This window comes from Haemorhous mexicanus, chromosome 36 (genome assembly GCF_027477595.1).
Source record: "Haemorhous mexicanus isolate bHaeMex1 chromosome 36, bHaeMex1.pri, whole genome shotgun sequence".
NCBI lineage: Eukaryota > Metazoa > Chordata > Aves > Passeriformes > Fringillidae > Haemorhous > Haemorhous mexicanus.
The window spans coordinates 13,297-29,832 of record NC_082376.1 but is presented as its reverse complement, the minus strand read 5'-3'; the positions used below and the strand labels follow the sequence as shown (position 1 = coordinate 29,832).

Below are 16,536 nucleotides of genomic sequence, written 5' to 3'. Positions count from 1 at the left end.
GTCTTGGAGACCCCCAAACCCCACCCCAAATCCATGGAGGACACCTTTGAGGAACATCTTGAGGAACCCTGAGGGTCTTGGAGACCCCCAAACCCAACCCCAAACCCATGGAGGACATCTTTGAGGAACATCTTGAGGAACCTGGGGGGTCTTGGAGACCCCCAAATCCAACCCCAAATCCATGGGGACATCCTTGGGGCTGAGCCATCTCCTGGGATGGACCAGGCAGGTCCCACCACACCACCAGCGAAGCCTCCTGAGATGCTGAGGAGCCTCTGGGGGGTCTTGGGGACCCCCAAATCCATGGGGGACATCTTTGAGGAACACCTTGAGGAACCTGGGGGGTCTTGGAGACCCCCAAATCCAACCCCAAATCCACGGGGGGACATCTTTGAGGAACACCTTGAGGAACCCCGAGGGTCTTGGAGACCCCCAACCCAACCCCAAATCCATGGGGGACATCCTTGGGGCTGAGCCATCTCCTGGGATGGACCAGGCAGGTCCCACCCCACCACCAGCGAAGCCTCCTGAGATGCTGAGGAGCCTCTGGGGGGTCTTGGAGACCCCCAAATCCATGGGGGACATCTTTGAGGAACACCTTGAGGAACCTGAAGGGTCTTGGAGACCCCCAACCCAACCCCAAATCCATGGGGGGACATATTTGAGGAACCCCGAGGGTCTTGGAGACCCCCAAACCCAACCCCAAATCCTCGGGGGACATCTTTGAGGAACATCTTGAGGAACCTGGAGGGTCTTGGAGACCCCAAATCCACCCCAAATCCTTGGGGACATCCTTGGGGCTGAGCCATCTCCTGGGATGGACCACAGAAGGTCCCACCTCACCACCGGCGAAGCCTCCTGAGATGCTGAGGAGCCTCTGGGGGGTCTGGGAGACCCCCAAACCCATGGGGGACAATTTTGAGGAACATCTTGAGGAACCCCGAGGGTCTTGGAGACCCCCAACCCCACCCCAAATCCACGGGGGACATCTTGAGGAACCCCGAGGGTCTTGGAGACCCCCAAACCCGTCCCCAAATCCTTGGGGACATCCTTGGGGCTGAGCCATCTCCTGGGATGGACCAGGCAGGTCCCACCCCACCACCAGCGAAGCCTCCTGAGATGCTGAGGAGCCTCTGGGGGGTCGTGGGGACCCCCTGGCCCAGCCCTGGGGGAGATTTTCGGGGTCCCCCCAGCCCAACCCCAGCAGTGAGCGAGGTGGAGCCCACCACCCCGGCGCAGGAGGGGACACCGGAGGGGACACCGGGGAGGGTCCGAGCACGCCCAGCACCTGCAGGAGAACCTGGAGCCCACCCCCACCAGGGAGGACTTTGGGGAGGGGTCTCAGACTGTGGGGGGGTCTCAGATTGTGGGGGGGGTCTCAGATTTGGGGAGGGGTCTCAGATGTGGGAGGGGTCTCAGATGTGGGGAGGGGTCTCAGATTTGGGGAGGGGTCTCAGATTTTGGGGGGGGTCTCAGATTTTGGGGGGGGGTTTCAGATTGTGGGGAGGGGTCTCAGATGTGGGGAGGGGTCTCAGATGTGGGGGTGGTCTCAGATGGGGGGGTGGTCTCAGATGTGGGAGGGGGCTCAGATTTGGGGAGGGGTCTCAGATGTGGGAGGGGTCTCAGATGTGGGGAGGGGTCTCAGATGTGGGGAGGGGTCTCAGATGTGGGGAGGGGTCTCAGATTTTGGGGGGGGTCTCAGATTTTGGGGGGGGGTTTCAGATTGTGGGGAGGGGTCTCAGATGTGGGGAGGGGTCTCAGATGTGGGGGTGGTCTCAGATGGGGGGGTGGTCTCAGATGTGGGAGGGGGCTCAGATTTGGGGAGGGGTCTCAGATGTGGGAGGGGTCTCAGATGTGGGGAGGGGTCTCAGATGTGGGGAGGGGTCTCAGATGTGGGGGTGGTCTCAGATGTGGGGAGGGGTCTCAGATGTGGGAGGGGTCTCGGATGTGGGAGGGGTCTCAGATGTGGGAGGGGTCTCAGATGTGGGAGGGGTCTCAGATGTGGGGAGGGGTCTCAGATGTGGGGGTGCTCTCAGATGTGGGGGTGGTCTCAGATGTGGGGAGGGGTCTCAGATGTGGGAGGGGTCTCAGATGTGGGGAGGGGTCTCAGATGTGGGAGGGGTCTCAGATGTGGGGAGGGGTCTCAGATGTGGGGGTGGTCTCAGATGTGGGGAGGGGTCTCAGATGTGGGGAGGGGTCTCAGATGTGGGAGGGTCTCAGATGTGGGGGTGGTCTCAGATTTTGGGGAGGGGTCTCAGATGTGGGGAGGGGTCTCAGATGTGGGGGTGGTCTCAGATTTGGGGAGGGGTCTCAGATGTGGGGGTGGTCTCGGATGTGGGGGTGGTCTCAGATGTGGGAGGGGTCTCAGATGTGGGGGTGGTCTCAGATGTGGGAGGGGTCTCAGATGTGGGGGTGGTCTCGGATGTGGGGGTGGTCTCAGATGTGGGAGGGGTCTCAGATGTGGGGGTGGTCTCAGATGTGGGAGGGGTCTCAGATGTGGGGGTGCTCTCAGATGTGGGAGGGGTCTCAGATGTGGGGAGGGGTCTCAGATGTGGGGGTGGTCTCAGATGTGGGGGTGGTCTCAGATTTTGGGGGTGGTCTCAGATGTGGGGAGGGGTCTCAGATGTGGGAGGGGTCTCAGATGTGGGAGGGGTCTCAGATGTGGGGGTGGTCTCAGATGTGGGGGTGGTCTCAGATGTGGGGAGGGGTCTCAGATGTGGGGAGGGGTCTCAGATGTGGGGGTGGTCTCAGATGTGGGAGGGGTCTCAGATGTGGGGAGGGGTCTCAGATGTGGGGAGGGGTCTCAGATGTGGGAGGGGTCTCAGATGTGGGAGGGGTCTCAGATGTGGGAGGGGTCTCAGATTTTGGGGAGGGTTCTCAGATGTGGGGAGGGGTCTCAGATGTGGGAGGGGTCTCAGATTTTGGGGAGGGGTCTCAGATGTGGGGGTGGTCTCAGATTGTGGGGAGGGGTCTCGGATGTGGGAGGGGTCTCAGATTTGGGGAGGGGTCTCGGATGTGGGAGGGGTCTCAGATGTGGGAGGGGTCTCAGATGTGGGAGGGGTCTCAGATGTGGGAGGGGTCTCAGATGTGGGGAGGGGTCTCAGATGTGGGGGTGGTCTCGGATGTGGGAGGGGTCTCGGATGTGGGGAGGGGTCTCAGATGTGGGGAGGGGTCTCAGATGTGGGGGTGGTCTCGGATGTGGGAGGGGTCTCGGATGTGGGAGGGGTCTCAGATGTGGGGAGGGGTCTCAGATGTGGGGGTGGTCTCGGATGTGGGAGGGGTCTCGGATGTGGGGATGCTCTCAGAATTTGGGGAGGGGTCTCAGATGTGGGGAGGGGTCTCAGATTGTGGGGAGGGGTCTCAGATGTGGGAGGGGTCTCGGATGTGGGAGGGGTCTCAGATGTGGGGAGGGGTCTCAGATTTGGGGAGGGGTCTCAGATGTGGGGAGGGGTCTCAGATGTGGGGAGGGGTCTCAGATGTGGGGGTGCTCTCAGATTTGGGGAGGGGTCTCAGATGTGGGGGTGGTCTCAGATGTGGGAGGGGTCTCAGATGTGGGAGGGGTCTCGGATGTGGGGAGGGGTCTCAGATGTGGGAGGGGTCTCAGATGTGGGGGTGGTCTCGGATGTGGGAGGGTCTCAGATGTGGGAGGGGTCTCAGATGTGGGAGGGGTCTCAGATGTGGGGAGGGGTCTCAGATGTGGGAGGGGTCTCAGATGTGGGGGTGGTCTCGGATGTGGGGGTGCTCTCAGATGTGGGAGGGGTCTCAGATGTGGGGGTGGTCTCAGATGTGGGGGTGCTCTCAGGATTTGGGGAGGGGTCTCGGATGTGGGGGTGGTCTCAGATGTGGGGGTGCTCTCAGATGTGGGAGGGGTCTCGGATGTGGGGGTGGTCTCAGATGTGGGGGTGCTCTCAGATGTGGGGGTGGTCTCAGATGTGGGAGGGGTCTCAGATGTGGGGGTGGTCTCGGATGTGGGAGGGGTCTCAGATTTGGGAGGGGTCTCAGATGTGGGGGTGGTCTCAGATGTGGGGGTGCTCTCAGATGTGGGGAGGGGTCTCAGATGTGGGGGTGGTCTCAGATGTGGGAGGGGTCTCAGATGTGGGGAGGGGTCTCAGATGTGGGGGTGCTCTCAGAATTTGGGGAGGGGTCTCAGATGTGGGGGTGGTCTCGGATGTGGGAGGGGTCTCAGATGTGGGGGTGGTCTCGGATGTGGGGGTGCTCTCAGAATTTGGGGAGGGGTCTGGGGGGCGGGGCCGGACCTCGCGGCAGTCCTGGAGGAAGCGCTGCAGCTCGAGCTGCTCCTGCAGCCGCCGCCCCCGCTCCTGGGCCCGCTGCCGGTGCCGCTGGCTCCTGCGGGGAGACCCCATTAACCCCGGATTGACTCTTAATTAATGCTTAATTAACCCCTAATTAACCCCCAATTAACCCCTGATTGACCCCAATTAACCCTAATTAACCCCCCATTAACCCCCATTAACCCCTGATTGACCCCAATTAACGCTTAATTAACCCCTAATTAACCCCCAATTAACCCCTGATTGACCCCAATTAACGCTTAATTAACCCCTAATTAACCCCTGATTAACTCTTAATTAACCCCTAATTAACCCCCCATTAACCCCTGATTAACTCTTAATTAACCCCTAATTAATCCCCCATTAACCCCTGATTGACCCCAATTAACGCTTAATTAACCCCCAATTAACCCTTGATTGACCCCAATTAACGCTTAATTAACCCCCAATTAACCCCTTATTGACCCCAATTAACGCTTAATTAACCCCCAATTAACCCCTGATTGACACCAATTAACGCTTAATTAACCCCTAATTAACCGTTGATTGACCCCTAATTAACCCTTGATCGACCCCTAATAAACTCTTAATTAACCCCTAATTAACCCTTGATTGACCCCCAATTAACCCCCAATTAACCCTTGATTGACCCTAATTAACGCTTAATTAACCCCTAATTAACCCTGATTGACCCCTAATTAACTCTTAATTAACCCCTAATTAACCCTTAAATGACCCCTAATTAACCCTTAAATGACCCCTAATTAACCCTTGAATGACCCCTAATTAACTCTGAATTAACCCTAATTAACCCTTGATTGACCCCCAATTAACCCTTAATTAACCCCTAATTAACTCTTAATTAACCCCTGATTGATCCCTAATTAACCCTTAATTAACCCCTAATTACCCCCTGATTGACCCCAGCCCCGCCCCTCCGAGGGGAAACTGAGGCACGCGGCTCCGTCTGGGACCCACCAGCAAATCCAGCCCCGTCCTCGCTCCTGGGGCTCCTGGGGGGACCTTGGGGGTCCTGGGGGGACCTTTGGGGGTCCTGGGGGGACCTTTGGGGTCCTGGGGGGACCTTTGGGGGTCCTGGGGGGACCTTTGGGGGTCCTGGTGGAATTTTGGGGTTCTTTATGGAATTTTGAGGTCCTGGATGGAATTTTGGGGTCCTGGGTGGAGTTTCGGGAGGTTCTGCGTGGAATTTTGGGTCCCAGGTGAAATTTTGAGGTTCTTGGGTGGGAAATAAAATTTTGAGGTCCTGGGTCGAGTTTTGGGGTTCCTGGGTGGAGTTTTGGGAGGTTCTGGGTCAAATTTGGAGGTCCTGGGTCGAGTTTTGGGATTCTGGGTGGAGTTTTGGGGTTCCTGGGTGGAATTTTGGGGGTTCCAGGTGGAATTTTGGGGGTCCGGGGTGGAGTTTTGGGGTTTCTGGGTGGAATTTGGGGGTCCTGGGGGGAGTTTTGGGTTCCTGAGCAGAGCTTTGGGGTTCTGAGTGGAGCTTTGGGAGGTTCCGGGTCAAATTTTGGGGTCTTGGGTGGAGTTTTGGTTTCCTGGATGGAATTTTGGGGTCCTGGGTGGAATTTTGGGGGCCTGGATGGAATTTTGAGGTCCTGGGTGGAGTTTTGGGGTCCTGGGTGGAGTTTTGGGGGCCCTGGACAGAATTTTGAGGTCCTGGATGGAATTTTGGGGTCCTGGATGGAATTTTGGGCTCCTGGGTAGAGTTCTGGGGTCCTGGATGGAATTTTGAGGTCCTGGATGGAATTTTGGGGTCCTGGATGGAATTTTGGGGTCCTGGACAGAATTTTGAGGTCCTGGGTGGAATTTTGGGGTCCTGGATGGAATTTGGAGGTCCTGGGTGGAGTTTTGGGGGCCTTGGACAGAATTTTGAGGTCCTGGGTGGAGTTCTGGGGCCCTGGATGGAATTTTGAGGTCCTGGGTGGAGTTCTGAGGTCCTGGATGGAATTCTGAGGTCCTGGATGGAATTTTGGGGTCCTGGGTGGAGTTTTGGGGGCCCTGGACAGAATTTTGAGGTCCTGGGTGGAGTTCTGAGGTCCTGGACAGAATTTTGGGGACCTGGATGGAATTTTGAGGTCCTGGGTGGAATTTTGGGGACCCTGGACAGAATTTTGAGGTCCTGGGTGGAGTTTTGGGGCCCTGGATGGAATTTTGAGGTCCTGGACGGAATTTTGGGGTCCTGGGTGGAATTTTGGGGTCCTGGATGGAATTTTTGAGGTCCTGGATGGAATTTTGAGGTCCTGGGTGGAGTTCTGGGGTCCTGGATGGAATTCTGAGGTCCTGGATGGAATTTTGGGGTCCTGGGTGGAGTTTTGGGGGCCTTGGACAGAATTTTGAGGTCCTGGATGGAGTTCTGAGGTCCTGGATGGAATTCTGAGGTCCTGGATGGAATTTTGGGGTCCTGGGTGGAGTTTTGGGGGCCCTGGACAGAATTTTGAGGTCCTGGGTGGAGTTTTGGGGGCCCTGGACAGAATTTTGAGGTCCTGGGTGGAGTTCTGAGGTCCTGGATGGAATTCTGAGGTCCTGGATGGAATTTTGGGGTCCTGGGTGGAGTTTTGGGGGCCCTGGACAGAATTTTGTGGTCCTGGGTGGAGTTCTGAGGTCCTGGACAGAATTTTGAGGTCCTGGATGGAATTTTGAGGTCCTGGGTGGAGTTTTGGGGGCCTGGACAGAATTTTGAGGTCCTGGATGAAATTCTAAAGTCCTGGATGGAATTTTGGGGTCCTGGGTGGAGTTCTGAGGTCCTGGATGGAATTTTGGGGTCCTGGACAGAATTTTGAGGTCCTGGGTGGAGTTTTGGGGCCCTGGATGGAATTTTGAGGTCCTGGATTGAATTTTGGGGTCCTGGGTGGAGTTCTGGGGGCCCTGGACAGAATTTTGAGGTCCTGGATGGAATTCTAAAGTCCTGGATGGAATTTTGAGGTCCTGGATGGAATTTTGAGGTCCTGGGTGGAGTTTTGGGGGCCCTGGACAGAATTTTGAGGTCCTGGATGGAATTTTGGGGTCCTGGATGGAATTTTGAGGTCCTGGGTGGAGTTCTGGGGCCCTGGATGAAATTTTGAGGTCCTGGATGGAATTCTAAAGTCCTGGATGGAATTTTGGGGTCCTGGATGGAATTTTGGGCTCCTGGGTGGAATTCTGGGGTCCTGGGTGGAGTTCTGGGCTCCTGGGAGCTGCTGGTGGCTCGGGGGTCTCCAGCTGGGCACCTACCTGGCCCGCAGCCCCTCCATGGCCTCGGCCACGCGCTCGCTGTGCAGGTTGCGCTGCCGCCGGAGGCTCTCGCCGGCCTGCAGGACCAGCTGGACCTTCTGCAGGTTCAGCTCCAGCGTGGTGGTGAAGTCCTTGTGCTTCTTCAGCGCCTTGGTCACCCCTTCCACCGTGTCCGGCAGCTCGGCGTGGGCCAGGGTGGTCTCCTGGGAGGGGTGGGTGGGGCTGGTGAGCTCTGCCCCGCCCTTGGGGTGGTCACCTCAATGCCACGGGAGATCCACCAGGAGCCGCCACCACCCAAACCCACCCACCAGGACCTCCCACCCAAACCCACCCACCAGGACCTCCCACCACCCAAACCCACCCACCAGGAGCTCCCACCCAAACCCACCCACCAGGAGCTGCTCCCACCCAAACCCACCCACCAGGACCTCCCACCCAAACCCACCCACCAGGAGCTCCCACCCAAACCCACCCACCAGGACCTCCCACCCAAACCCACCCACCAGGACCTCCCACCCAAATCCACCCACCAGGAGCTCCCACCCAAACCCACCCACCAGGACCTCCCACCCAAACCCACCCACCAGGACCTCCCACCACCCAAACCCACCCACCAGGAGCTGCTCCCACCCAAACCCACCCACCAGGAGCTCCCACCCAAACCCACCCACCAGGACCTCCCACCCTAACCCACCCACCAGGACCTCCCACCCAAACCCACCCACCAGGAGCTGCTCCCACCACCCAAACCCACCCACCAGGACCTCCCACCCAAACCCACCCACCAAGACCTCCCACCACCCAAACCCACCCACCAGGACCTCCCACCCAAACCCACCCACCAAGACCTCCCACCACCCAAATCCACCCACCAGGAGCTGCTCCCACCCAAACCCACCCACCAGGAGAAGCTGCTCCCACCCAAACCCACCCACCAGGACCTCCCACCCAAACCCACCCACCAGGACCTCCCACCCAAACCCACCCACCAGGAGCTCCCACCCAAACCCACCCACCAGGACCTCCCACCTAAATCCACCCACCAGGACCTCCTACCCAAACCCACCCACCAGGAGCTTCCACCACCCAAACCCACCCACCAGGAGCTGCTCCCACCCAAACCCACCCACCAGTACCTCCCACCCAAACCCACCCACCAGGAGCTGCCACCCAAACCCACCCACCAGGAGCTGCTCCCACCCAAACCCACCCACCAGGACCTCCCACCCAAACCCACCCACCAGGAGCTTCCACCACCCAAATCCATCACTCAAGACCTTCCACCACCCAAACCCACCCACCAGGACCTTCCACCACCCAAACCCACCCACCAGGAGCTTCCACCACCCAAATCCATCACTCAAGACCTTCTACAAACCATTCCCACCACTCAAAATCTTCTTCCAACCATCTCCACCAACCAGGACCTTCTAATCATCATCTCCATCCAGGACCTTCTTCTAACCATGGTCCCCATCACCCATCCATCATCTCCACCACCCCAGACCTTCTCCCACCCATGGTCCCATCACCCATCCATCATCTCCATCCAGGACCTTCTCCTAACCATGGTCCCGACCTTCCATCCACCATCTCCCTCAACCAGGACCTTCTAATAATCATTTCCATCACCCATCCATCACCTCCATTGACCAGGACCTTCTCCCATCCATGGTCCCTTTCACCCATCCACCATCTCCACCACCCCAGACCTTCTCCTAACCATGGTCCCCATCACCCATCCATCATCTCCACCAATCAGCACCTTCTAATCATCATCCCCATCACCCATCCACCATCTCCCTCAACCAGGACCTTCTAACCATTGTCCCCATCACCCATCCATCACCTCCACCACCACAGACCTTCTCCCACCCATTGTCCCCATCACCCATCCATCACGTACATCAACCAGGATGTTCTAATCATCTCCACCAACCAGGACCTTCTCCCATCCATGGTCCCCATCACCCATCCACCATTTCCATCCAGGACCTTCTCCTAACCATCATCCCCATCACCCATCCATCACCTCCACCACCCCAGACCTTCTCCTAACCATGGTCCCATCACCCATCCATCACCTCCACCACCCCAGACCTTCTCCCAACCATGGTCCCCACCACCCATCCAGCACCTCCACCACCCCAGACCTTCTCCCACCCCACCCCAGCACCCAGACCTGGTTGTAGAGGCTGTTCTGGCACTGCTGCACGTCCCGCAGGAAGAGGTGGAAGACGTGGGACTGCACCAGGACCTCCCTCCTCATCTCCCAGCTCTGCAGGAGCTTCCCCCAGCCCGCGTCCAACTTCTGCAGCCACTGCTGGAGGGACAGGTAGGGCACCTCCATCTCCTCCAGGGCCAGCAGCTCGCTGGCCGCCTGGATCTTGGCGTAGTCCTCCTCGTAGCCGTTGATCTCCTCCTTGAGGGCCACGTGGACGTTCAGCAGCCTCTCGGCCTCGGCCAAGCTGTCGGGGACCTCCTCGGAGCCCACGGCCGCTTGGGTCTTCACCAACCACCCCAAGAAGTTGTCCAGGTCCTGGATGAACTGCTGGAGACGGCCGGCGATGGTCAGGGTGTCCTCGCAGCCTTGGAGGGCCCTCTTGAGGTTGTCCCACTCCTCGCTGATCTCCTCGAAGGGCAGCAGGATCTCCAGGGCGCGGCCGGGGTGGGCGGCGGCCAAGGCCTCGCCCTCCTGCTGGAGCTCCACCAGCCGCGGTTCCAGGACCACCAGGGCGGCCTCCATGGTGGACAGGCGGCGCTGCAGGGCCAGGACCCCGCCCAGGTCGCTGCCACCGGACTGGGTGGCCTCGATGGCTTTCCTCTTCTCCCGCACCTGCGCCTTCATCTCGCTGCACTCCAGGAGGAAGTTCTGGATCTTCAGCACCGAGCTGAGCTGGCTCTTCTTGTTCTCCACCAGCTCCACCACCCGGTTCCAGCTGGGGATGGGGACAGGAGCGGGGTGAGACCCCCACCCCCGAGCTGGGATGGGGGCCCACCAGGATCAGAAGCAACCCTTGGGATGGGCTGGGAATGGTGGCCTGGAGAGGTGGAACCCATGGGGACGTCCCACCACTGGAGAACCACAGGTTGAGGGTCACACAAAGCTGCCCCCACCAAGGAGACCTCAAGAAGGTTGAGATCATTTCCAGACCACCAGGATGGGCTTGGACCATTGTCCTGGAGAGGTGGAACCCATGTAGACATCCCACCACTGGAGAACCACAGGTTGGGGGTCTCCAAGCAGCCCCACACAAAGCTGCCCCCACCAAGGAGACCTCAAGAAGGCTGAGATCATTTTAGGACCCCCAGGATGGGCTTGGACCAATCTCCTGGAGAGGTGGAACCCATGGGGACGTCCCATCAATGGAGAACCACAGGTTGGGGGTCACACAAAGCTGCCCCCACCAAGGAGACCTCGAGAAGGTTGAGATCATTTCAGGACCCCCAGGATGGGCTTGGACCAATCTCCTGGAGAGGTGGAACCCATGGGGACATCTCACCAATGCAGAACCACAGGTTGGGGGTCTCCAGGCAGCCCCCCACAAAGCTGCCCCCACCAAGGAGACCTCAAGGAGGCTGAGATCATTTCAGGACCCCCAGGATGGGCTTGGACCAATCTCCTGGAGAGGTGGAACCCATGGGGACATCTCACCAATGCAGAACCACAGGTTGGGGGTCTCCAGGCAGCCCCACACAAAGCTGCCCCCACCAAGGAGACCTCAAGAAGGTTGAGATCATTTCCAGACCACCAGGATGGGCCTGGACCATTGTCCTGGAGAAGTGGAACCCATGGGGACATCCCACCAATGGAGAACCACAGGTTGGGGGTCTCCAAGCAGCCCCACACAAAGCTGCCCCCACAAAGAGACCTCAAGGAGGTTGAGATCATTTCAGGACCCCCAGGATGGGCTTGGACCATTGTCCTGGAGAGGTGGAACCCATGTAGACATCCCACCACTGGAGAACCACAGGTTGGGGGTCTCCAAGCAGCCCCACACAAAGCTGCCCCCACCAAGGAGACCTCAAGAAGGCTGAGATCATTTCAGGACCCCCAGGATGGGCTTGGACCATTGTCCTGGAGAGGTGAAACCCATGGGGACATCTCACCAATGGAGAACCACAGGTTGGGGGTCACACAAAGCTGCCCCCACCAAGGAGACCTCAAGAAGGCTGAGATCATTTTAGGACCCCCAGGATGGGCTTGGACCATTCTACTGGACACCTGGACCCCACAGGGACATCCCACCACTAGAGAACCACAGGTTGAGTCTCCAACCCTGCCACGGAGACCCCAAGAAGGTCCAGGTCCACCTCGGGTCCCCCCCACGCCCATACCGGCTGTTGAGGTGGTCCTGGCAGGAGCGGACCTCGTCTGAGCTGGGGTGGCCACCGTCCACCAGCTGCTGCACCACCTGGTTGACGTCCAGGATGCGCCCCATGACGCTGTTCATCTCCTGGTCCAGGCTCTCGAACCTGAGCAGACGGACACGGGCGGGTCCACCACGGCCCCAAGAACCTCAACATCCAACCCCAGCCCAGCCCAGCCCAGCCCACCTGTGCTGGACCACCTCGACCTCATCCAGCTCCTCGGGCACCTCCATCTTCTCCAACCACTGCTCCTTCTCGTCCACCCACACCTCGCAGGCGTGCACCTCGCTGAACATGCGGTAGACGGCCAGCGCGTCCTGCAGCCACTGCGTCCTCAGCACGGCCACCTCGGCCACCTCGCCGTAGAGCTGCTCCACCTCCACCACGCGGATCTGCACGTCCACGCCCTGCCGGTGGTCGGGGGCCAGCAGAGCCAGCTGCTTGCGCAGGGACAGCACGGCGGCGCGGTGCTTCTCCACCTCGTCCACCACGGCGCGGTGCTTGCGCAGCAGGGCCTGGCTGGAGTAGTCGTCGTGGCCGAAGTCGTCGCTGGACACGATGCGGTACGTGTCCTGCAGCCAGGCCACCAGGTCGTCCGTCTCGGCGCTGAACTGGAAGAAGTTCAAGGCGTCCTCCAAGCGTTGCTGGTGGAGCCCCGTGATCTCCTCCAGCTTCTTCCACCTCAAGCAGACTTCTCGCATCTTCTCCTGGATGCCCACGGAGCTGAAGGATTTCTTGGCCAGGATCTTCTCGCCTTTCTTCATGGTCTGGTGCAGCAGAGCCCGGCGGTTGCCCAGCTCGCCCAGCATGCTCTTGTGTTTGTTGGTCAAGGTCACGACGCTGCTGAGGTCGCGGCCGCAGGTCTTGGCCGCCAGGATCTTCTCCTTCTCGCGGATCCAGGCCTCGGCCTCCTCCATCTCCTGGAAGAAGGTCCAGAGCTGGCGGGAGTCCTCCAGCTCCTTCCTCCTCTTGGCCGCCAGCTCCTCCAGCTCCTCCAGGCACGTCTGGACGTGGTTGACGCGGTTGCAGATGATCTGGGGGTCGCAGGGTTGGTAGCCTGGGCCAGGAGAAGGGGCTTAGATGGTGGCACGGGGTGGCCAAGGGTCACCGGCCATGGAGGTGTCCAAGGAAGGACCGGACGTGGCACTCTGGGCTCTGGTCCTAGGATGGACTCAAAGATCTCAGAGGGTTTTTCCAACCTCATGGGTTCTGTGGGGACTCTTGCAGGCGGCCCACCAGGACCTTGGGCTGACCGTTCCAGGGTCCGCCAGGACCTTGGGTTGACTCTTTCATGATCTACCAAAACCTTGGGTCAACCTTTCCAAGGGCCTCCATGACTGTGGATTGAACCTCCCATGGTCCAACAAAACCTTGGTTGACCTTTCCATAACCCATTGAGACCTTGGCTGACCCTTCCATAGTCCATCAAAACCATGGCTGACCCTTCCATGGTCCATCAAAACCATGGTTGACCTTTTCATGGTCCATCAAGACCATGGCTGACCCTCCCATGGTCCATAAGGACCTTGGCTGACCCTTCCATGGTCCATCAGGACCTTGGCTGACCCTCCCATGGTCCATCAAGACCATGGTTGACCTTTTCATGGTCCATCAGGACCTTGGCTGACCCTCCCATGGTCCATCAGGACCTTGGCTGACCCTCCCATGGTCCATCAAGACCTTGGCTGACCCTCCCATGGTCCATAAGGACCATGGCTGACCCTCCCATGGTCCATCAAGACCATGGCTGACCCTTCCATGGTCTATCAAAACCTTGGCTGACCCTTCCATGGTCCATCAGGACCTTGGCTGACCCTCCCATGGTCCATCAAGACCATGGCTGACCCTCCCATGTTCCATCAAGACCATGGTTGACCTTTTCATGGTCCATCAAGACCATGGTTGACCTTTTCATGGTCCATCAAGACCTTGGCTGACCCTCCCATGGTCCATCAAGACCTTGTCTGACCCTTCCATGGTCCATCAAGACCTTGGCTGACCCTTCCATGGTCCATCAGGATCTTGGCTGACCCTTCCATGGTCCATCAAAACCATGGTTGACCTTTTCATGGTCCATCAGGACCTTGGCTGACCCTCCCATGGTCCATCAAGACCTTGGCTGACCCTTCCATGGTCCATCAGGATCTTGGCTGACCCTTCCATGGTCCATCAAGACCTTGGCTGACCCTCCCATGGTCCATAAGGACCTTGGCTGACCCTCCCATGGTCCATCAAGACCTCGGTTGGCCCTTCCCAAGGCCAAACACCTCCCTGTCCCCAGGTCACCCACCCTGGTGGCCCCCGTTACCCTCCAGCTCCGAGAACTTGAGCGCGGCGGCGTTGAGGGCCTGGACGCGCTCGGTCTGCGCCGAGATGTCGGCCTCCAGCAGCCCGTGCTTCTGCAGGAGGTCCTCAACCTCCAGCAGATGCTTCCCCAGATCCTTGGAGACCAGAAGAACCTGGAGAAGAACCAAACCGCGTCATCCGGCGCCGCCGGGATTTCGCCAGGACGCCGAATCTCCTCCGCGGTCCGGTCCTCACCTGCATCTCCTCCATCCAGTCGATCATGTAGACCATCTCCTGGAAGATCTTCTGCAGGGCCAGGTTCTGCTCGAGGCGGGCGCGGCGGGCGCGCACCAGCTCGGTCAGCAGCGCCCACTGGCGCAGGATGTTGTCCTTCTGGGCGCCGATGCGCCGCGTGTCGTAGTAGCCCTCGGACTCCATCTCCAGGGCCAGCTCCACCACCACCTGGATGCGCTCCTGGTACGAGGAGATGTCGGCCTCGATGGCCTCGTGCTTCTTCATGGCCGCCTCCACCGCCGGCAGGTCGTAGCCGAAGTTGTCCTGAAGGGGAGATGGAGAGGGGTGGGGTGGGGTAGGGTCCTCCTCCTTAGGTCAAGGAGGAGGTTGAGGAGGTCCCACCACACATCCATGGTCAGTGAGGAGCCCAGTGAGGTACAACTCCCTCTCTGTGGTCAGTGAGGAGATCAAGGAGGTTCCACCAGCCCTCACAGTCAATGAGGAGCCCAGTGAGGTCCAACCCCCTCTCCGTGGTCAAGGAGGTCCCACCAGTCCACCATAATCAAGGAGGTCCCACCAGTCCACCATAATCAAGGAGGTCTAACCCCCTCTCCATGGTCAATGATGAGGTCAAGGAGGTCCCACCAGCCCTCACGGTCAGTGAGGACACCAATGAGGTCCAACCCCCTCTCCATGGTCAAGGAGTTCCCACCAGTCCACCATAACCAAGGAGTTCCCACCAGTCCACCATAACCAAGGAGGTCCCACCAGACATCCATGGTCAAGGAGGTTAAGGAGGTCCCACCAGTCCTCCATGGTCAATGAGGAGCCCAGTGAGGTCCAACCCCCTCTCCGTGGTCAATAAGGAGGCCAATGAGGTCCTACCAGACCTCCATGGTCAATGAGGACACCAATGAGGTCCAACCCCCTCTCCGTGGTCAAGGAGGTCCCACCAGTCCACCATAATCAAGGAGGTCTAACCCCCTCTCCATGGTCAATGATGAGGTCAAGGAGGTCCCACCAGCCCTCACGGTCAGTGAGGACACCAATGAGGTCCAACCCCCTCTCCATGGTCAAGGAGTTCCCACCAGTCCACCATAACCAAGGAGGTCCCACCAGACATCCATGGTCAGTGAGGTTAAGGAGGTCCCACCAGTCCTCCATGGTCAATGAGGAGCCCAGTGAGGTCCAACCCCCTCTCCGTGGTCAAGGAGGTCCCACCAGTCCACCATAATCAAGGAGGTCTAACCCCCTCTCCATGGTCAGTGAGGAGGTCAAGGAGGTCCCACCAGCCCTCACGGTCAGTGAGGACACCAATGAGGTCCAACCCCCTCTCCATGGTCAAGGAAATCTCACCAGTCCACCATAACCAAGGAGATCCCACCAGACATCCATGGTCAGTGAGGTTAAGGAGGTTCCACCAGTCCTCCATGATCAATGAGGAGCCCAATGAGGTCCAACCCCTTCTCCATGGTCAATGAGGTTAAGGAGGTTCCACCAGTCCTCCATGGTCAATGAGGAGCCCAGTGAGGTCCAACCCCCTCTCCATGGTCAAGGAGGAGGTTGAGGAGGTTCCACCAGTCCTCAGTGGTCAAGGAGGTCCCACCAATCCACCACAGTCAAGGAGGTCTAACCCCCCCTCCGTGGTCAATGAGGAGTCGAGGAGGTCCCACCAGCCCTCCAAGGTCAATGAGAACACCAATGAGGTCCAACCCCCTCTCCATGGTCAAGGAGGAGGTTGAGGAGGTTCCACCAGTCCTCGGTGGTCAAGGAGGTCCCACCAATCCACCACAATCAAGGAGGTCCAACCCCCTCTCCCTGGTCAAGGAGGAGGCCAAGGAGGCTCAACCAGCCCTCCATGGTCAAGGAGAAAGTCAGAAGGTCCAACCACCCCTCACCTGGTCAAGGAGGTCCCACCACCTCTCCATGGTCAGTGAGGACACCAATGAGGTCCAACCCCCTCTCCATGGTCAAGGAGGAGGTCAAAGATGTCCAACCACCCCTCCCCTGCTCAAGGAGAACCCCAATGAGGTCCCACCACCCAACACTGCGCTCCCCACCCCCACCCCACCCAGGCATTGTCCCACCCCAAGCCGAAGGTCCCCATGACCCCTCCCACCCCACC

The 16,536-nt window shown here is 59.0% G+C and overlaps 1 protein-coding gene across 1 annotated transcript in view; it reads right to left on the bottom strand.

Annotated features, from left to right (window-relative positions):
- Nucleotides 1-16,536, bottom strand: part of SPTBN4 (spectrin beta, non-erythrocytic 4) — a gene marked incomplete at its 5' end in the record, with an annotated part of 51,190 nt that overhangs the window by 27,264 nt on the left and 7,390 nt on the right. Inside the window, 7 exon segments of the mRNA XM_059872470.1 lie at nucleotides 4,257-4,347; nucleotides 7,521-7,723; nucleotides 9,703-10,459; nucleotides 11,859-11,996; nucleotides 12,078-12,948; nucleotides 14,200-14,350; nucleotides 14,433-14,735. Of these exon segments, the coding sequence (XP_059728453.1) occupies nucleotides 4,257-4,347; nucleotides 7,521-7,723; nucleotides 9,703-10,459; nucleotides 11,859-11,996; nucleotides 12,078-12,948; nucleotides 14,200-14,350; nucleotides 14,433-14,735 (2,514 nt within the window).